Here is a 16,840-nt window from a genome sequence, read left to right on the forward strand (position 1 = left end):
TAAATATTATTTTTATAAGTGAAAAATAAGTTTTTAAAATAAACCAAGCTGCAGATCCACTCCTTCTGGAAACTGGCTAACTTTGGCTGCTGTGGAAGTTTCTTTACAGTGTCTGCACACATGATGTACCTTGAGATGTTCATGCAGGGTCACTTTTTAGCTTGAATCCTCAGAACAGCATTACCTTGTTCATATGCCTCCACTGGTACCTGTGTCTCTCAGGCTGAGAAAGTACATGTTAAAACTGTTGAAAAAAATTAAAATATGCAGTTGATTGAGAGGGTATTTCAGCATCAGTTATCTAATACGGCATTAAATGACCCAGAGTTTCCCCGACTGTGTTAACACCATTAGAATAACTCCACTGTATCTTCTGTTGAGTACCATTTCCATTCCCTGTCACACTAAATAGTACAGACTTTATCTTTGCTGTAACGTGACTGCACATCTGCTGTGTTTGCAGTCAGCTTTTGCTTTGCTGCCCTGGTCTCTCCAGCTGGGACATCCTTGCAGGGGGGTGCCCAGTGCTGCAGCCAAGAGCTCTCAGGTGTCACAGGTCCTACATTTAGCAGACAACAGACTGCACTGCAAGACCTTGGCACTACTGAGGTCTTTTTTAGATCATCCCATGAAACAGCTGCTTGACTAATCGCTGTCAAGCCTGTCTTTAACTGCTTCTCAAAGGGAAAGGTAATTCACCATCTTTTTCTGTCTTGCGTCCTTCTCTCTCTGCATGCTGCTAGGTCACAAAGTCACAGTCCCAGTTTGTCACTTTTTTGTCGTTACCAATGAGTGAGTGCTCTGCCTGCAGCTTCCAGCCACTTCAGAATCTAAGTGGACAACTGTGTGAAGTCACACTTCCTTCTTGTGATTATGAAGTGCTGTGTTAATGGTGTCAGGCATTCTGGACTGAAATTGTGACAGCTGCTTTTCCTCCCTGACTAGAATAGTCAGGAAATTTGTCAGAAGTAGTGGATAAAGTGGATTATTTTGTAGATTTAGTTGGCTGGGTGTAGGTAGTGTAACGTGGTAAAAATACAAACTTTGGAGAAGAAATCTGGCTGGCTATTTACCTATTACATATGAAATGCAGTGATAAGAATGAAAGTGGGAAGTTTGCAGAGTTGCATTTAGGGGTGTGTGTACTGTAGAACTGCTTATTGTCTGAAACACTGTAAGGAAATAGACTTTGCTCTTGTGTTAAAGGATGTTTATGTACCTAGGTATGCTTAAGTATTCTCCATTGCCAACAGGTAAGTTGGTTGCAGCACCCTCATCTGAGATCACAGCTGCAGAGTAAGTCACCAAAGTGTTATTATTACTTTCCATACCGTAAAATAGGCTAATGCAGCCTTTTCATACATTTGAGAAGAGCTTCCCAAGTGTATCAGGTGTTACAGGCATGGTTGTACTTCTTGCTGCTGCTTCACTGACAAAACTTGAGGGGAGCACACCCCAGTATGGGCCTGCTACCAGATCAGGCTCCTCTTGCATTTATCCTGTTCACGAAATGCCGTTTTGTCCTTAGTTACTGCCGTGCTATAATCCTACACTCAAGTCACATCTCAAACCGCACCCCAACCAAAACTCCTTCCTGAGTGACAGATTTCATGCAAACAGTTCTTGCTAAAATGGATGAGGATTTAATGGAATTACAACTAATCATTTTAGCCAAATGAAGTGCTTTATTGCAAAGATATGAAACACTGACAGAAAAAATACCTCATGACATCTGAGTAAGGAACTAGTAGCAGTCAGATTCACAGTTGCCACCAAGCAGTAGTTTCTGCAGTGGCAGGATTCCATTCTCACAGTTATACTGAGTCCACAAGATCATCATCAGTCCACTCTTCCTAATGGAGGGGAAAAAAGCAGCATGTGAGCTCAGGGTGTTCTATAGGAAGGTGGGCCCGGCGATCCGCAACTGCGGGGACACAGTACTGCTGCACCTGCTGTCACAGCAACTGCCACATAGGCCAGTTAAACAGAATTTAAGAATCACAGGTAACTTCTCCCATCTCTGAACTGGGTCTACTATCAGTAATAGATTTAAATAGCAAGTTTAAACTCATTTTAAAGGTGTAGCGCTTGTCAGTGTTACTCAACAGATGAGCATTTCCGCCAGGACACCTGACCATGCTGATCGTGCACACCCCATTCTCCTCCTGACAGCCAGACAGCAACTGGCAGCCCTGGCTAACACACTGGGCAAGCTCAAACTGGAATTAAGAATTCATGCAAGGCCTACAAAGAAGTTACTTGACAAAATGCGTATTTGTTAAGTTCCCTTTCAGAAATCTCTCTTAAGGTCACAGCCAAGAACTGCTCAACAACATGAAAAGGTATTTCCTCATACTCCCCCCAGTCTGCATTTCTGAGAATCCTGCTGCTAAACATGAGCACAGCTAAAGGAGCTGCTCTGTGTATGCCCAGGCCTGCTGTGAGACTCCCATTAACTTGGGGTAATTTAAAATGTTTCCTGCATAACCTCCTGAGCAACATTACCCAGTGGGCAGAGTATCTTGTGCAGGGAATAAAAAAGAAATTACTTAGTCAAGTAAATATATCAAAGGGAAGATTTTGTTTACATTTATTTTAGCTAATAGAATGCAGGACTGAAAGCCTCCTGGGACCAAGCCCTGCTTCTTGCTTCTGCAAGGATGCCACAATGCTTATGAAGAACACTACCACCCTACCCCACCAAACCCACACAAAAAAAGCTATGGTCTTTATGGCCAGGATTTAATACCTGTTCACTATTCATGAACTGAAGACCAAACCATATTTTAACTAATTGTGACTAAGCCCTTTAACCTTAAAGACAGTTATCAATTTGAGTTTCCACCTGTAGAGGTAGAATTTCTCCTCAAGTGTTCAGTTCCTGGCCTTCCAAAACCTCCATCACAATATTCCAGATCTGTTTCACAGCCATTTTCCCTCAGTGGCATAATAAAATTTCACCTGCTGAATTAAGAACTAATCTTAATGGTTTGCAAGGTTTCTACGGTTTGTCAAAAGACTTTAAAAGCACTGGAAACAGGAGGAAGGATGGCCTGTGTGTTCTTACCCCTCCCCACAAAGGACTAGGGTATTTAAGAACACTCCCAAGGGTGGTCTGGTATGAACTCTGGCTAATTTAAAAGAAAAAAAAAGTAAAAAAAAAGATTCTAAGTAACAGGTAAGAGTATTGACAGGTGCACAAGTTTGTCTCAGTAGCTGGGATACTTTTGTCTTGGCAGTCAAGAGTGGAAAAACAAGTATTTGTACAGTAGATGTACTGACCTCATCCATTTTAGGTTTCTTTGCAACACATTCATCATCTTCATAACCTTTCCTCTTCTTCCTAAGCCCCATCCAGAAAAAGAGTGAAATGCTGTGAAATGTTTAGTTGTATTTGTAAGTCAGAACCTGCTTATTTGGCCACAAGGTTAGATTAGGGACATACTTGTCACACAAACTACTGAAGCCTCAACTAGCAGCTCACTGGAAGTTCACAGGGGAAATTTCACTAAAGTGAAAAAGGGCAGAAAAAAATTAAGCAGGAATTCCTTTGCTATCCACATAAGTTTTAAGAAAACATTAACTCTTTATACCATTCTTGGTTTAATCACATTATTTTAAAGGCTTTGATTCTCATGACATATGACGTTAAGCAGCAAAATCTTAGATACCTCCTGGGATTCCAGTTCTGTGTTACAAAATGACTGGTATTGCAGCTTGCAGTGCAAATCAGCACAGAAGAATGTATTTACATATTACTGAAAGCAGCATTTTGAGTCTCAGCTCTCAGCTTCCAGTAGACACTCACATAGGAAGCATGTGAACAAACATCCTTGTGTGTAAATGTAGATACTTTCATTTTCAGTCACTCACACAAATCAGAGAAAGTTCATGTTTCTATAGCAATAACAAAGGCAGATGTTTAATACATCAAAGAGTAAGTATCTACTTACGGGTTTGTATTAAGTGACAGCTCCGAACTGTGACACTTCTCCAACTTCTGCTTCAGAGCAGTCACCTCTTCAGGCCTTGGCAGTTCATACTTCTTTATGAGATTTTTCATGCCTACCGAGGGAACAGCACAGCTCTAAGCACATGAAATAATTTCTGCTGTACCTTGTGAATTACACAAGCTCATCTGTCAGTATGGCCACTGTTACTGCTTATCCCTCATACTTCACCTTGACCCAATGGTTCACCCTCCCTTCCCCCACTGTAACAAAAGCACAGTAAACATTTTCAAACAGCTTCTACTAGGAAAAAAACCTACACCAAAAAAAATAAATCAGAATGGTACACAAAGACAAAATAGAATGTAAGAAATTTTGAAGTCCACACCTCTGTAAGGTTTTGAAAGCATCATATCTAGTGTTTACACAGGCTCAAAAGACACTACACCAGGGAACATGCAACACCCTGCAGACAGCTGAGATAGAATCCTTACATTTGTCAATACAAGCCTTAGACATTCTGAGTGTTAACTCTCCCCCAGCTCCCAGACTGCTTGCTTACAGAACTTCACATCCCACACAGCACTCAAACTTTAGAGGATCAAAGACCACACATGTTAAGACAACTATCATCTTACAAATGAGGACTAATTCTAAATAACATCAAGGCACAGCAGAAACTGAACACAAAGAACTACACTGAAACAAGTTGTCAGCATGGTTGCTTCTGGATTTGCTCAAGGTAAACAATGTAGAATCCACATTACTCTTCTTCAAAACACACAGGTATTTTTTTCAGTCAGCACTGTACTTCAGTCTTAGAAAAAGCAAAGACTGGTTTCAGTCTCATTAAGAATGCAAATTAAACTTGCAACTAGTCTGCAAAACCAAGACTTCTTCTCCTACCATCAGTTCTCTGTAAAACTAGTTGTTTACAGATGCTTCATAATTTTCTTTCAGTCATTATATTTTTAAGAAAGAGCTGTCTCTGGGCAAAGCTACCTCCCAGAATAATCCAAGTGAAGCATAATTGATCCCAGCATTCACTTTGGAACTCAGCAATGCAAACCTAAAGACTGATTCTGTTAGCAAGAAGGGAAAGCAAAGAGCATCTTAAGTTTTCTAAATTCAATTTAAATTTCATTGGTAGACCATGGTGACTTGTATGGTGCATTCACTAGTAAAGTCAGCTTACTCTAAGGGCTGGATTTTTAATGTTACCAGTCCCCCATTTTAAATGTGTGTATCAGCTTAAGCATTAAATAACTGATTACCTACTGGAATTTTTTTGTATCACAGCTTTTTCATTTAATTAGAGAATCTAAGTTAATAAACAGTGTACTACAGTTCCCATGCTAGCATTCTTGTTAGTTTATATATGTGTGCTTGTGTGTATGTGTGTATATATAAATATATAAATATATAAATATATACATATATATATATATACTCTCACACTAGCAAACCTAAACCTCTTCTGAAACATGTTTATACCTGACAAAGAGAAGTGAAGTATAAATCCTGGCATGTCACTGAATATTCATTTAGCTTAGAAAAGACACCCTCTGGTGGTAGACGTAGTTATGTGCAGGCTTTTGCCTGAACCTGTAATTTTTAAGTCAGTCACTGAAAAGAGGCACTTCACCCTGAATCAAAGAAAGCATCATCTAGTTACCAAAACAGACTTTATACTTTTGAGCCAGTTGCTAGCATTTAACTGACTGTAGCACCTAAGCATCAGGCCCGTTGCCTTTTAATCTAATCTGTTTATATCACAGGAAAGTCTCAGTGTTTTCTCCTCTATCTACATGCCAGGTAGTTCATTCTACTGCCAATCCCTAAGGTGAAGAAAACCAGTTAAATCACACATTTCTGCTTAAAGCTTTTGTTGTTTGGAAAAAGCTATCTTCTTCCTTTAGTGATACTGTTTACTGTATTTTTCCAAGGTTTACTTACATTTCATGCCATCTAGTAGCTTGGTTAGGGAAGTTCTGTTTTCTTTCAGCATAAGGTTTTCTGATAAATAACTGCAAAAAGACATGGAAGAGTACATTCTTCAAATGTCGTAATTACTTGTGGCAGCTACCATTAGTTAATAAAACGTGTACTATTTATTATTTACAGCTGCTACAGCTTCATGATTAGACTTGGTAAGAATCATTTGGTTACAAAAGTGCTATAAAATAATGAAAAAGCGTATCTGTCGCTTGCAAAATTCTTCTTTGAGGACGTGACAGAAGCATTCTCCAGCCCTCCACAAAACTGAAGTTGCAACACTGCAGAATTAAACAATTTTAAGTGAGCCTCACTGACTTAAGTCAACTTAAGATTCTGTCAAGTGTTGTAATAACATCATGCTACTGCAGAGTCTGACTGCTGGAAATGAGCAGGCAGGTGGCAAGATGGGACTGCTTTTTGGCAGCTGAAAGCAAATCCTAAGTCCTGTCTAGTAAGAGTCTGTGGGTCTCTTCCCCTTCCCTCAGATTCAAACTTCCTTTAAGTAAGAACATCACTACATACACACATTACGTGGGTAAGAGCCCAAAACACACAAGCAACAATCCTCACCAAGATCTGTAACAACCGAGTAGCTTTATCCCTTCCCAGGAAGTGCATTTATGGATAAATCACAGAAGTCCAAAGACTCATCAGTTTTGAAACATACTTGAAGAACATACCAGAGCATTAACAATCAGTAAATACATACTTCTACCACTGAAAAATGTCTAAAGTAAAACTATTCTACAGAAAGAGCAAATACATGATTTACAACAAAAAAAGAAAATATTACTTTTCCATATTAATTCCTGCTCTGGAACCACTAGATAATATGGCAGTGAGAGCTATTTGTGAGGGAGTGAAGAGCAGATACGCATCTGTGAGAGCCACTCGATTGAGGAAGTCATCAGCTGTTTTCCTCAAAACTTCAGGATTCTCCAGCATCGGATAACGAGTCTAGAAAGTAATTATATAGGAGAGTAAGCAGCTGTTCTTCATCTGAGAATACACACTTCAACAGTATTTTGTAAAGCTAAAAATTAGCAGGCTATCTTCTTATTCCAAAACCAACCTAAAGTGCCTTAAAACTTAAAAAAAAACCTTAAACCTTAAAATCCACAACTAAACCAACTTCCTTTTAGGTGTCTGCATATCACCTTAGAAACTGGATCTGTTAAGATCACAGGCACAAAAGGAAATACATGTTTCTGACACAAACTATGACTTATTTGGATGATGTTAGTACACTGAGTATGTAGCATTAAAACAATACTACCTTCAAATCAATCAGAAATCCCTCAAATGGTCTGTATGGATTGTGGACGATAAGATGGAAGTTCAGTTGCTGAATAAGCAGTAGTTCATATTCCAGTATTTGTTCAAGGGCCTTTTCCTGTCCAACAGGTCCTTCTCGCAGATTACCAACAAACTGTGCACTGGACACATTAAATTCATCTACTTTACAGGCCAAAAATGCACATGTGAGCCTTGAGGAGGGAGAAAAAAAGCAAGCAATTGACATTTGGAACATCGATCTTATTGAGAGCTCTGTTCAAAAAACGTGTATCTTCAAAACACAACATTCTGCCTGAACACAGCAAACTTCTCCAAAGGCACACTGAAAGAGACCATACTTTGTCTTTACTTATCTTTAAGCTCACAGATTTCCCTTCTTATTTTTTCAGGTCTTTACAATGATTACACCATAGAAAAGACCCAGATGTGATGATAACTCACATTATTATCCGAGGATGATACTCCATCACCGAGTTGTTGAGGTAAAAGCGTTTGAAATACATGCAGGCTGTTCCCTAAATTTAAAACAGGGAGAGGAAAGTGAGAATAGAAGCAAAAAATGGATTAAGGAAAAAAAAAAATCAAGTATGACAAAACAGAACAGGAAATTTTGCCTACGTACTGTAGACATACAGAAGACAGATGCACACAATGTCATGTAATTAAATATTTCTAAGTCTAACACACTTATGCCTGCAAGACCCTTAAAAACTGGCAGTGTCATATTCTCCTGCATTTTTACACATGCATCTAGGAAGACAATGCTCAAAAAGTGGTCAGAAATATCTTCCAAAGAAAAATCTGGCGTTTAAATGAAATTTAAAAAATGAAGACTGAAAAAAATTATCCTGAAAGTTCTGAGTAATCCCAGCCAAGATAACTGATTGTTTAAATAAGCAGATTCCCCAACGCATTAAGCATTTATGCTTCTGTGTCTAGAAACACTTCAGACTTGCCAATGCCAAGTTTTCAAGCTGATCTGAAAGGAAAGCAGGTGTATTCCAGGAACATTACTTGGTGAGTCTGAGCCAGCACACACACTCTCTACAGGGGCCACTTCTGAAATACAAGGTCTGGCTCCACCACTGCACATCTTTAGAGAAGACACCTTTAATCTTTGCTATTCACTACGCCAGCCAGCAAAAGGGAGGTTTCTGCGTTAGACAGTTCGAGGACTGTTTCTCTACTTCCTTTGTAGGTTAAGTTTACTGCCAGTGCTTGAACCATCTTGCTTTGTGGTCAGACAAGCACCACAGTTTGGGACACAACCGGGGCTGCCCTTGTTAGCCACACTAAGACCCGATCACCAGCACATACGCTTTTAGGTTTGTTTCTGTTCTTTGCTTAAAGGGGAGGAAAGAAAACAGTTGAAAGTTATCCATGCAACAGCCGCAAGAAACGGATAAAGTTGAGAACTAACTCTTTGATGTTTCTGACACGGCTGAGCCGCCCGGAAAACAGAACGAGCTTAAACGCAGCCTGAAACACAGACCGCAGCGCTGGAAAACAAAACTGAAAAGACATCCGGAGACAAGGAAGGGAAAGAGCAGGAGAAAAGGGAGGGGGCACCGCCCGCAGCCCCCTCAGCGGCCAGACCGCGAGCCGGCCCGGCCCGCCCCGCTTACCACCACGGATCTCGGCATGGCAGGCTTGAAGACGCCGCAGAAATCCAACAGCCGCTTCTCGTAGTACTTGCATATCGCCAGCTCCTCCTGCGGCTCCAACAGGACAGGGTCGTTCTGCTGGACCTTGAGGTGAGCGAAGCCGCACCTGAGGCAGGGGGAGGCCGCCACGGGCACCATCCCCCCCGCCCCGGCTCATCCCGCTCCTCCTCAATCCTCACAGTTCCCCCCCCCCCCACTCCCCGGCCCCGCACCTTCCCGCTCGCCACCGCCCTGCTGCAGAACTTGCGGTTGGCCTCGGCCCGGCGCCGCGCCAGCTCCTCCTCGCCGCGGAAGGTCCAGTGCCGCCACTGCGTGCTGCTGTGGAACATGGCGGCGGGCCGGGCCGGGCGCGCGGCGCGGCGGGAAGGGCGGGAAGGGCGGGAAGGGCGGGAGGGAGGAAGGGGCGGCCGCTCGTCGGGAAGCGGCTCCTCAGGGTTCCTCCTCACACGCTCGGCTTTGCAGAGCGTACTGTGCATCAGGGTCAAGCCTGCAAAACCCGCTTTCCTTTTTGAGAAGAAGAGAAGTAAATAATAATAATAATAATTTAAAAAAAAAGGCAGTAAATACCCTATCTCCTGGCACACGGTCGCTTCCACGCTCCCCTTTGTCAGGAGCGTTCTGATTAGAATTTCTCTCCAGAAAGGCCATACTTATTTAATAAGAATGCAGCTGACTCCCAGTTTGAAACGGAAATTGGACCTGGCAGCCGTTCCGACTTGCAAACATTTCATTACTTACACATCTGAATCTGTTAAATGGACCCCTGAAAGCCTCTTCCTTCTCCTGCTTTAAAGAATGAAGGTGCACAAAAAAAAAATCCCCCCTTGTCCTCTCCCTCCCTGCCCTTGTCCCAAGCCCCTCCCCAGCTTTCCTGGAGCCCCTCCAGGAACTGGAAGGTGCTCTCAGGTCTCCCTGGAGCCTTCTCTTCTCCAGGCTGAACACCCCAACTCTCCCAGCCTGGCTCCAGAGCAGAGCTGCTCCAGCCCTCCCAGCATCTCTGAGGCCTCCTCTGGACTTGCTCTAAGGGCTCCACTGGATCTTTTCATGGCACGAAAAACTAGCTTGTACAAGTAAGCTAACTGGGCTAGGGCCCGCAGGGGGCACATGGTGGAATATCGTCCAGTTTAGGAAACCCTGGAAATGAGGAATTCTCTTTTTCTTGTGAAAACGGCATACAAAGAGGACTTCTTGATCTGCATGGGAGGTCTGCGTGGCATGGAGAACCAGGAGCTGTAGAGCTGAAGTGCTAGCACAAGCCAAACATCCGATCCTCCTACACAGAGTGCCCTTGGCAATCTTCTGGGGAGCACCATGGCCTTCGGTCTCCATGGAGAGCGCGGAGGTTTTAGCTTACAGTGGCCCTGCTTCTGCCATACTGCGGTAATGCATGGCTATAAAATGCAGCTTCACAATTTTTCAAGCTTCTTAAAAATACTGTGAAGCATGCTGACATTGAAAAAGATACTCACTGTTTAGTTTTAATCCGTGTATCCATGAAACCATGTTATTTGTCAACATCGAATAATAATGATTATTAAAAAAAAAAACCCAAACAAAAAAACCTGGAAAACCCTTATACCAGATGAGATCAATCTTGGTGAGTTTTCAAGGAAATATGTGAATAAAAATTATCCTGCAGCAGTTCTTCTAGTCTGTAGTCATATCTCATGTCAGGGCTGATCTTGTTATTGTTAATCATATTCCACAAGTTGATGTATGGTTTCCATGAATATGAAGGTGGTTTAACAACTTGTCATGGCAGCTTGTCTCATTGCTTTACCAGTCTTACGGTTCTCCCCAGTATATTGTGTTTTTTCCCTGTTGCCACTTTCATTTCTTATCACTACTCATCTTCTTTAACATAGGCAGGCCAGTGACATTAACATTTAGATACAGACACACGAGTTTCATGTCAGTCTCTTTTTCCAGACAGCATATAACCAATTGTCAGAACTTTCTTTATAGTGGTCTTAACTTGCAAATTTTTTGCCATTCTTGTTCCTCAAAGTTCTTTTCAGTATTGTTAAAAAGGGAAAGTTAAAAAATTCATTACAAAATTACTATGGTTGTGGCCATGCTTTCAGCTCCTGCTGCAGTGTGTGTTGACCCCAGCTAATAGCCAGACACCCACAGAGCCACCTGCAACACTCTCTTGTGGGATGGAGAGCAAAATAGAAGCAAGGCAAGGAGACATAGGCTGAGACAACAGCAGACTAAGTGAAGGCACAAACTACATGTGTGAGCAAAGAAAAAATCAATTTATTCACCGTTCCCACCACCAGCCTGCTCTCTGGGAAGGGTGCATTGGAAGTCCTGCAAAATATGTAGTATTTGAGGAGCAGGTGTTATTGGACAAGGTGTATCTGCTTGTCTGGGTGCTGTACAAAAAGCTTGATTAGCCTGTAGTTGGTATGATTAGCCACTGCACAGGACTCTGCTGGGGTGCCCTGTGCTGGCCCACTCTGTGTGCTGGTGGGTGTTGTGGCAGAGGTAACAGCCCAGCCTGTCACAAGATGATCTGTGACTTTCTTTGTTACACAAAATGAAAGCAACCAGGGTAAAGGAAGGAGGAGGAACCTCTTCGCAGATGGGACCTGCACAATGTGCTGCTGGAGAGTCCTCCTGGGGTCTGTCTAGTGCTGTGCAAACTTGAGGTTCCCAGTGGCTGCGCAGACATTAAGACTGAATCACTATTTACATACTTGTCTTTATTCTATCTTACTAAAATAAAGATTTTATTAAGCTGTTGGCTGTTGTGCCTATGGAGATGCAGAAAGAACCCTGCTCTGTCTCTGACCTCCCTCCCCCCAGGTGCAGAACAGTCTTGAAAGTGGGGTCGGGGCTGAGGGGAAGGAGACAGATCCCAGGCACTGCCCAGCATGAGCTGTGACACTGCTGTGTTATCCACACTGTTCCAGTCACAAACCCAAAACACAGCACCATGCAGGTGTTCTGAAGGAAGGTATCTTCATCCCAGCCAGACCCAGTGCACACAGGTAGGATGAACCAGAGCTGCAGATTAAAGTTTAAAAAAAAAAATCTATCTGGAAAGTTCCTCAAGGAATAATGGGAGCCCTGGTGAAAAAGCATGTGATAAACCTTTGCAGAATTACAGCATTTTCTGCTTCCCTTTCAGTTTTGTCCATACAAACCTGGAAGTTCATACTGCTCTCTTTGGTTTCTTCAGTAGTCTTTTGCTCTCCCAAAACTCTCATTACATATGAGATCCAATTAATTTACAGGAGCAGATGGTTCAGAACTGGTCCTCATTTTTGATTTTAAAGAAACAACAAAACAGTCATGTTGCTGAATCAAAGACTAGAAATGGCAGGAATTTATTTATAGAACTATTTACAGTGGCGCAGCATTCTTAATGCCACTAGTGTAAACCACTGTGGTACTTGTGCAAAGCAGTAAAGGGAAAATTATGATGACAAAGAACTCCCACTGCTGAAAATCTTTTTATTCTCAAAATAATGTGTTGCTTTTTTCTCTGAAGGAAAACAAGCCATATTGTTCACAAGATTCCATCATTTTTCAGTCTGCTGATAGGTATGTTATTTTTGATAAATTAAATATAAACCTGTATTGAATTTATTCTTCTTCTATATTACTTTTAGGGTAATAAATACTTCCAAGAGGTGAACAGTGTAATCAAATCCAACAAGAAAAGATTTGGAGATCATTTTATGCTTGAAGAAGCCCCTCAGAACCCATTATTCCTTGAGTGCTTTCAGATATTATCTGCAAGATTCATCTTTCTGAAATACTTTTCAGCTTATTATGTACTGTGTTTCAATTTAATCAGCTGAAAGTTGTTGACTTTACTGGAAGTTACAAGCACAGAGCAAATACAGGTCTCCAAGTTGCTACTCTTTTAAGAAAAAAAAAAAAAAAAAAAGGCATTGCTGTTCTGGAGTAAGTCCGGATATATATTTCAGTTTATTTTTGCACCCATCTCACACAGTGAATTCAATAATTAAAGCAAAGAAATGGCAACCAGCTGATTTTCCTTTTCTCACATCTTCCTGATTTAAATTCGTACATTTAAGATGGGGACAAAAAAGGTGAACAGTGCTGCAATATGCTGATCTTCCTGTTAGCTATTAAAATTAGTCAAGCTAGAGTAGTTTAGTTACTTAGGTATTTTCCAATTGACCACAGTGGAGGAGTATCAGATAGACGAAGAGAAGCAAACAGAGAGGTAGGAACCCTAACCAGTGAGGAGTGGTGTTCCCCAAGGGTTGGTACAGAGACCAGTGCTACTTAACATCATTGTTGGAGACATGGACAGTGGCATTGAGTGCACCCTCAGGAAGTTTGCTGATGACACCAAAGTATGTGATGAGGTGACACACTGGAGGGAAGGGATGCCATCCTGTTCTGCTAATTAAGTATGCTACAAACCTTAGTTTTGTTACAATTAACTTAGTTTAGCCATGCCTGGAACCCTTTCCCCAAATGTTTCTGTAGCACCATGGACTGCAGTAGTTAATCCTAGACTCCCTATATTATAGATTTCCTTACAGATTTGCTGTGCAGCACCGGATTTTGTCCCTGTCCCTCCTTGAAGAGGAGATCCCATAAGCACCCCTTGGACAGAATTGACGTTGTCTGATTTTTTTTTTTTTATGTCATTAGAGGCTGCTTTTATTGTAGCAACAGTGTTATTAGTCATCTCTCCTCAATGAAGAGTTATGTGCATTTTAATCAACCACTAATATTCAGGAGGAATAACTGTAAGGAATAACACTCTTTTATAGGGAATGATGATAGATCACGTTCCCATCTCTGTATTCAGTTCATCACTGAAATGTGGGACTGGCAAGACTCATTGCCAAACCAGGTAGTGTACTGGATAATCCAAGAGGAATAAATTTTCATCATCACAATGATGTTGAATTTATCCTGGAGGAAAAATCACATGTCTCTGAGGTGTTCTTGGGATCACAGAATCATAGAATCATAGAATGGTTTGGGTTGGAAAGGACCCAGAAGATAATCTAGTTCCAACCCCCTGCAAGGGAAAGGACACCTCTCACTAGATCAGGTTGCTCCAAGCCCCATCCAACCTGGCCTTGATCAGCTCCAGGACTGGGGCAGCCACAGCGTCTCTGAGCAACATATTCCAGTGCCTCACCACACTGACAGTAAATAATTTATTCCTGATGCATAGCCTAAATCTACCTTCCTGCACTTTAAAATCATTACCCTTCATCCTATCCCTGCAGACCCTGGTAAAAAGGATCCTCAGCCTGAAAACTGTGTTCCCTAATTTCTGCTGGGCTCCTACCTTACACCATTGCCTAATACTCAGAAAGGCTTGGTCATGCTTGCCACACTTGACCTTCCTCCTCAAAGGACCACAAACACTCTTCTTACTCTGCCCTGACAGCTTTTGTGCCTGTTGATGTGTCAGGAGACCATGAATATTGAGTAGCTGGGGGCAGGGGGGACCTGAATCATTTACTTGGGAAGTTAGGAAGATCAGGAAATGGAAGAATCTAGAGGTAATTATTTATTTTGTAATTATAGCTCTCCCATCCTTCTTGACTACTGCTAGGAGCAGACTTAATGACCTCTGTATTCTCAGTTGTATGTGCTAATACTAACAAGAAATCATGATACCACTTGTTTGCTGTCAAAAATGGAACAGTAAATATAATCTAGCATCCAGTGCCAAAGTAGCACATTAAATCCCACACTCACTCTCCCATTTAATCTGTTTAGCTTACCTCCCTAGTTATTACCACAGAAATCATAGAGTAACTTCTGCATCTACCATGGCTTTACTCTGATATTTTAAGAGTTAAATGTTATATGTTTTTTTCGTAGAGCATTGATGTTACAACATCCAAGAATACTAGACCAATTTCCTAAAACATTACTTAAAATAACCAGTGTTTTGAACAGAAATATCGGCAGGTTCCAAACTGGACATTTCTGTACAATGACATGGAAAAACTGTCTTCATAGTGTTTCACTGCAGGTAGCAGCTGTTCATGCATTAGTGTTGTTTATGTAGGAAAATAAACTTCATGTACATATTGGTTGCACAGAGTAACAAGCCCCTGAAGGCCTTAGTCCTTTTGCTGCATGATTTCTCATTCCATAAAATCCTGGCAGACTGATTGAAAATATAGGCTTCTTCCCATAATAAACCTGAGGGGGTGTTTCTTTAGTTTGAGAAACTATTGTTATGAGATCTTGAAGTTCCTTGTCCCAACCCCATTAAAGAAAACGAAGTAATTTTTAGTATTTTACTTTTAACACAGAACTGTTGCAACTCTGCCTTTGATCTGTAAGTGGCAGTATTTATTTGTTAGAGCTTGTAGAACTTGTTGCAGGCACATCTGGTATTTGTGAAGTCCTGCATGTCACATTGCTTCATTTCCAGCTATTGCTGTATGAAAATCAGCTTCACGCCAGCAAAAAGCACCATTTGGAGAATAATTGCTGTGATTCGGAATTATTCCACTTCTGCATTACAGCTTTGTATACATTTGAGACAGAGTTTTTCATCAACAAAAATCCCACAGGTGTTTTGTAATCACCTTAATGATTTTTGGTATTTTGGTGTTGGGTGTATTTGGTATATTTTTTATTTCTTCCTTGGTGTTTAGAAATCCTTTTCCATTCTTTTATGACTCATTCAGTCCATGAATGAATGTAACAAGTGGAGTACATTGTTGCAGTGCCATTGTACGCGTTCTTTGACATATCTATTCCTCCAATTTTGGCTAAGCTACAGCTTGTGGATCCAACCCTCCCAAGTAGTATGGAAGAGCTTGGAATATGAGCCCAAATCCATTCTTCAGCTGCTGTCTTGCCAAATGTTTACTGACCACAACTTAACTCAAGTTATAATGCAAAGTTAGTGCTGAATTCGGATTAAGTTTGTATACTGAAGATCTGTACATGGAAGAGATGGCAATCCTTTTTGCTTGACCTGGCTGGGTTGCTGAGAATCTGAAGTGACATCTGCCAAATGCTCTTCTATTGTCTAGTGCCTCTATTTTTTTCAGTATGTTTCTTTGCCACCCTCTCTGGGCACTTGGAAAAGCAGTGCTAGAGGTTCCACCGCCATTTCTGCAGTGGGGGCGTATCTCTGAGTGGTCCAAATAAAATCTCCAATAATGGGTCTTCTACAAATTTTTTCAAAATGGGAGTGTGAAATTGTGCATAAATTACCTGCCCAGGTACTTTTAGATCACATCACTTCCTAGTGAGTAGGGAGGTCATTTTATTCGGGAAGTGTCAAGACCTATAGAGCCCATTGGAGCCTGTCTTGTACTAACAACCATCTTGTTGGGTGTTTGCCTCTGAAGTGAATTCACTGGGACCAAATTCACCATAAACTGAAAGAGGAACATTGTTTAGTACGTGTCAAAGTATTTCTGTACTAAATGCCATTAATTTAAATGCGTCTACTTTCTAGTCAGCTCTTGCAGCCTTTCAGAGCTACATGTTGGATAACTTTCAGATAGAAGAGAACTTTTCTTTCTGATTTGGCAGGTAATAGTACTTTTGAGCTATGACATCCAGAGCTAGGAAGGGTGTTATCTTTGAAGACTGAGAGCTGCCCTTCTTGAACCATGATGAGTATGCAAAATTTGTTCCTCAAGAGATTTTTTTCAGAAACACACAAGAAACACAACCATTAATTAAATTGTCTGAGTAAGAAAAAAACCCTCAAAAGCACAAACATGCTGAAAGACTTTGGGCAGCCTGTATTTTAAATTTCTTACGGGTTACACTATATTTTTTCTGAAAGAAAAAAAATAAAAATCCCTGATACTCTAGTCAAAACCTTCATTGTATGTCTTTTCCTTAGTGCAGCCTCAGCAGGGGATCAAATATCTATCTTGTGTCCTAAAATTGCATAATGTACTTTGATCTCCTTACTTAATAAGTAATAGTATCCCACTCAGT

General features: G+C 41.3%; 1 protein-coding gene across 2 annotated transcripts; it reads right to left on the bottom strand.

Annotated features, from left to right (window-relative positions):
• Positions 1-49: 49 nt before the first annotated feature.
• CCNH (cyclin H) lies at positions 50-9,266 on the bottom strand. 2 transcript variants are annotated; one of them, XR_007891798.1, is made up of 10 exons: positions 9,121-9,266; positions 8,870-8,992; positions 7,686-7,759; positions 7,225-7,435; positions 6,742-6,905; positions 5,907-5,977; positions 3,954-4,065; positions 3,283-3,343; positions 1,723-1,853; positions 50-244 (listed from the first exon to the last, which is right to left on the bottom strand). XR_007891798.1 is itself a non-coding variant. In XM_051642378.1 (9 exons), the coding sequence occupies exons 1-9, from the start codon at positions 9,235-9,237 to the stop codon at positions 1,815-1,817; spliced, it is 972 nt and encodes a 323-aa protein (XP_051498338.1). In that variant the 5' UTR covers positions 9,238-9,266; the 3' UTR covers positions 1,666-1,814. The 2 variants fall into 2 exon arrangements, 1 of the variants encoding a protein (XP_051498338.1); XM_051642378.1 differs by lacking the exon at positions 50-244 and having other exon boundaries at positions 1,666-1,853.
• Positions 9,267-16,840: the final 7,574 nt, after the last annotated feature.

The sequence above is a fragment of the Apus apus genome, chromosome Z (assembly GCF_020740795.1).
Source record: "Apus apus isolate bApuApu2 chromosome Z, bApuApu2.pri.cur, whole genome shotgun sequence".
Lineage (NCBI taxonomy): Eukaryota > Metazoa > Chordata > Aves > Apodiformes > Apodidae > Apus > Apus apus.